The sequence below is a fragment of the Haliotis cracherodii genome, unplaced genomic scaffold (assembly GCF_022045235.1).
Source record: "Haliotis cracherodii isolate W230 unplaced genomic scaffold, xgHalCrac1.p SCAF_24, whole genome shotgun sequence".
Classification (NCBI taxonomy): Eukaryota; Metazoa; Mollusca; class Gastropoda; order Lepetellida; family Haliotidae; genus Haliotis; species Haliotis cracherodii.
The window spans coordinates 1957833-1963367 of NW_027266280.1; the positions used below are offsets into that span (position 1 = coordinate 1957833).

Sequence of the window (5535 nt, forward strand, 5' to 3'; positions counted from 1 at the left end):
GTATGTTTATGACGGAAATCCCGAGGTGGTGGGATAAAGTACTGTAGAGACGTAAGAATAACTGATTTTTACACACTTGCTCCATGTAATCATCGACGACCAGCAAACAGTTCTTGTCAGTCTCCAAAGAATACGATTTTAGTTCATCTTCTGTTGGTAGAGAATCCCGAAATCGAATGTTGTTGTTGACAGATCTCTCTATGTCAGTGTACACATCTTGCCAAACAGCGTAACAGTAAATAATGAGGTTTGGTGCTGGGTCGAACATGGTATTGACTTCTTTTAGCAGTTGTGCAACCCAAACTGTTTTACCGCTCGATGACCCGCCCACCACTGATATGGTAGTAGGGGTTTGAAAAGGCAACAGACATTTCAATTCTTCTTCCATGGTGATGATGTGTCTTGGTCACTCTTTACCATAGAACTGTTTTTGATAGACTACTCACATAGGTATTTATACACAACATGACACAATGAGGACTAAAACTGATGTTTTATTGACTTCTACCACAGCATATAGACATGAAACAAAGCATTTCACAAACTACATGCCCATGTCATATGATTATCTCGTACATGACTCATGAATATGGCGTGAACACGAATCTGTACAATATCTAAAATAGCGACAAACAAATGCGGAAACGTATTCATCGTTGATTAAATGATCATTTGTATCGAACTGCTGTACAATATCATCCATGCGTAAATTGGATTTGAATTTACATAACAGATAATACAATGTAAAAAATCCGCATGTATCAGAGTTTGAAGATTGTAATTGCTTTCTATTGCGAGTGTAAGAGGAGCTATTCTCAGACTTCAAATAGTGATTGAATACTTTATCCACGGGTCGTTCTGATAAAGAATCAAACATTTCTGCTTTATTCCCTTTGAAATACATGGCAATCCAGTGACGACCTTCTCTTGTGCTAGTCTCTGTGTTGACAATGAGTCCCACACCTTTGGCACGCTGGCCAGGTGTCAGAGTGGGCAAAGTATCTTTGGCAAAAACACCTATGACATGAGATTGTAAACTCGGGTCACACTGTATGGCGCACCAAAGCTGAGAGGCTTTCATATTGTCTCTGCTTTTTTCTTTTAGATGAATTGAAAGTTACTTGACAAACACGTTGCGAGCCTGGTCGATTTCGATGATGGAATTCCTCTGAGTCAAGACGACGCAACTCAGCGTCGTGGTGAGTGGCCATTTGAATTCAAGTTCGAGCCTCACACTTCCAGATTTCACCAGGTTCAGGTACTCCGAATCTGCACACATTTTATCAATGTCGAAGACGAACAAGGCATTCCCCAAGAGAAATTCACTTCTGGTGATAGCGTTTCCCTTGTTTTCCTTCCACAGACCCATGCCGTCTAGCATGTTAACGTAACAGGCGACATCATCTGCTTCGGTGGGTTGACCCGGAACACTGACCCCATCGATGTACAACGTCATCTTTTTAAGCATGGACGACTTAAAATTAAACGGGTTGCCTGTATAGCTGCCATTTAGACTCGAACTGTCCACCAATCCGACGACGTATCTGTTGGCCACGGGGTTAGAGACGTTGTCTATGCAGTGAGTCTGCTGCGTGGTGGGGATGCTGGTGACCTTGACCTCATTTTTTGTATACGGGTAGAGAGCGTTCGTCTTTTCGAACAGCGTGTTGTGAGCCAAGATCAGGGCGGGGTTGACTTTGACTTTGCATACCTGTAGGTAGGCATCCAAGATTTGAACTTTGAATTCGTGCTCGGTCACGCTGCTCATCAAGCAGAATTCAGGATTCGATCTGTACATCTTCAATGTCAGGTCCACCTCGTTCAGCAGGTACCGGTTCATGTCGAAGATATCTTCGTAGATGGGTCCCGACATGGTCAGTACTTTGCTGTCCGCTATGTAGGAGGCTCTCGATGACATTCCGCCGTTGATAGATCCAGTGACGTCGCTGCTCTCCAGGTCGGAGTTTTGTTCGGCTACATCCTTGTAGAACAGCTGAGCTGTCAACTGAGTGGTCTTTGCCTCAGCTCCGTACTCCAACAGGGTCTTCATCATACTTTTGTAAGCGTAATGGTTGTTGGTGGAAGACACGAGCTGATTCTGCAGGTAGACCGTGACTTGAGAAAAGAGCGACTGCAAAAACAGGTTCACGGGGGCCACGTTTTCATCTTCTGCTAATGGTGTACCGTCCGTTTGAGTGACTTTGACATTGAGGTGCAGACGGGTGCGCTTCAGATCGACGTAGTCGCCTCCGGAATTGGACACGTGAAATTCCAAAGGTGTGGAATCGTTGATTTGGCTCAGAGGACGCACGTTGACGAAGTAATGTTTCTGAACGCTGGTTTGATAGGGAGGCAGAGTGAAGAGATTTAACGATTCGGGAACCAGTTCCTCGAATTCTTTGTCGTTCAACAGGGCCATGATTTAACTAAAGATGTCGTTTTCTTTCACTGGGGTACACTTGAGCACTTTAGCCGTCTTGGAAGGTGCGTTGATGTTGTCAGTTCGACGTATCTTCTTGGTTGTGACGCACTTAGCCCCCGCCTTGCGTTTTAAAGCCTTTTCTCTTTTGCCGTGTGCTTCTGCTCTCTCTACTTCGCTTTGGGATTCGGATGTCATTTGGAGAGTGACCTTAGTTGGAGGATCTGCCTTTTGTTGTTGTGTTGCCTGTCGATGAACTGGAATCACCATCCTTTGCATCTTCCCATTAACCAGTCTGGAGGATGACCTTGTCGCGTGTTTGTCAAAGTAATGTTTAAACTTGGCGTAGTCGGGGAAATACAATGGGCGCGAAGCATCCATGTTTACTCCACAAAAGGATAACGTCTTAAGTGAAGTGTGGCGTAGGTCTCTTCCGTTAAGAATGACGGTGTAGAGGTACTCCCCGACTTTAAATACAGCTCAATATTGTCGGTTTCTTCTAATTTGACACGAATGGTAAATTCACTACCAAACGTATAGGTAGGCCCCTGTCTCAGATCGATGCGTCTCAATAAGGCCAGTTGAGTTTCCCCTACCAACGAGCTGTCACATAAGTTACATAACACGTCCACGTAGGGGTCACCACTGGGGATTTTTTTCGCATCCAGCTTTCCAAAATTGAGCTCGACTAAAGACACCACCCAGAATCCGTCAAAGACTAACCTTTGATTTAATTTGACTCGAAAATGATAGGGTGAATTCTCAGGAAAGGAGGTTGTTTTGGAGTCTGAGCTTTTGAGAAAAACGTACTTTTCCATCATCAGAGGTCTTTCAGTTCGCTCTCTTCTACGTAGGAATCAAAGGAACTGGGCCACCCTAGCCAACGCACTAGAACATGGGTCTTGCCTTTCACCTTTTTTCTTTTCAGAATTTTGTCGACTTGCCACAGCACATCACCCTCTTTCTCGACCTTCTGTAGTTCGTTCGCGTAAAAGCTACCTATCAAGGGTTCGTCGTGGAAATCTTTCAGCTTGTACTGAGGGAACGTTTGCTTCTTGTAACGTCGAGCCACTTTAAACAGTTCTTCCGTCCACTTGAGATCGAGTTCCTTGGTGAAAGGTTTCCTGAGGTATGAGATGCGAACCAGGTCGCCCACTTTAAATAAGTATTTCTTGATGTTGGGTTTGACTTTTCTCAGAGGTTCCAGATAGAGGTGATCCCACACTTTCACTTCGTTGGTTTTATCGACATCTGCAGGAGAGAGATGAGGCAGAGACGAATGAAGGGTGTGATTATAATTGGATACTAAATCCGCCAGAACGTCCAGATAACGTTTGGTGTTATTGTGGGTCATGTATCTGGTGATCAGTGATTTCAGTGTTCTGTTAAAACGTTCAACGTAATTACTTTTGATGTTTTCGTTGCGAGCTATGGTGAGTTTTATCTTTTGTTTTTCTAAAAACGTCTTGAACGCCCCCTTAAATTCGCTTCCGCCATCTACTCTCACCTTCCCGGGACGTCGCTGTTCGAGGATGTGTTTGAAAGCTTTCAAGACGGTTTCGGGTTTCTTATTGTCTAACGGAAGGGCGAATGCAAAGCGGCTCAATATGTCGATGGCCACCAGCAAGTATCTCACACCATCGTTCCACTTCGTAAACCTAGACAGGTCGGCCAAATCCACGTCGAACATTTCGTCGATAGAATTCACTCTGACTTTCATTCGTTTGAAACGGTATCTGACGGGTTTGTGTAAACTGTAAGCATCTTGATTGTTGACAAACCGTCTGACACTGCTCGCTGGAACTTCCAATTGACCTTTTAACACCTTTTTGAGTTTACTCGGACCCAAAAACGCGCCCGGATTTCTGGGAGTGAAATAATAATCATCTAGTACTTTGTCAGAAGTTATCTCTCGAGAGCTCATCGTGGAATGATAGAATATCATGGATGATGTTTCGTTTTATATCATTGTTGTTGTGCGTCTGTGTGTCTGTTCGCAGGTACCAGGCCGAAGCTCGCAGGTGTCACTGCATCACATAACCACATTGGTGATGCAGGCTTTTCCTCCTGCAGCTATAAACCCTGCCGCCATGGTATAACGGAAAACAATTGTTGAAAACGGCATTAAACCCTAACTCACTCACTCACTCGCTCATTATGTGTGACTGAAGATAAAATACAAACAAAATACAAATTTTCAACATTGATTTTTATTATCAAATCAATATCATAATTAAAATAAACAAACAAAACATTCATTCAATTAGTCCCAAGAAAAAACATTTCACATTCTTTTGTCTAACTTTAACATTTTCTCGACGCGTTCTTTCAATCCCTCCTTCCATTGAGACGTTTTAAATTGAGAGTCACGATAGTCCTTGCATCGATACGGGACCAAGTTAAAGTCCCTCACATCTCGAAAACTTGGGTCTTCTAGCAGCAGTTTTATCCAGCTCTCGTGCACCTCTCCATCGTCTACGTCGGATAATGCCATGTTAAAGTATTTCTCCACCAGTTGTTGTTCAGACATATCGCAGGTGTGGCCCCATTCACCTTCTGCATCGAACATGCACCCGAAACACAATTCACGAGACAGTCGTTTGATCATCATGGTGAGTTGAAGACAGTAGCATAAAGTCAACAAGTTTTCAACGAGTTTCATCTTCTCCGCCACGGCGACCTCGTCCGCAGAGAGTGCCCAGCAAGATTTTTTTATAATCACTCGCTTAGTGACGTTGAAATCGTCTCGAAACTTGCGCTTGGCGTTTTTCACGCATTCGTCACGATTTGGAAACCATTCGTGAGATTGGTGAATGACCGCCTCGTTTAGGGTGTGCGGCATTTTCATGACCTGCTTCCAGGAATAGAATGTAGATTTGTCTTTTCTTCCCACTCTGTTAAAAAGATAGTATGAAGAGGTTCAGAAATTGACAATATCATGTTATAGCTAAGCAGCAGCAGCATTAAGAAATTCTTTGTTCGCTGATTGTCTTGCAAGCATCAATTTCTCAAGAGTACTTATCATAAAGCTATACCTATTGTAGTGATTACTAAATAAAAATTAATTGAGTGAACTAAGAAAAAATGCACAAACCTTGCCGACATGGTACACTGTT

General features: G+C 43.5%; 1 protein-coding gene across 1 annotated transcript; it reads right to left on the bottom strand.

Moving 5' to 3' along the window:
• Nucleotides 1–1117: 1117 nt before the first annotated feature.
• LOC139472559 (uncharacterized protein F54H12.2-like) lies at nt 1118–2419 on the bottom strand. The gene has a single exon (XM_071255031.1). It carries the CDS (start codon nt 2417–2419, stop codon nt 1118–1120), a length of 1302 nt encoding a protein of 433 aa, XP_071111132.1.
• Nucleotides 2420–5535: the final 3116 nt, after the last annotated feature.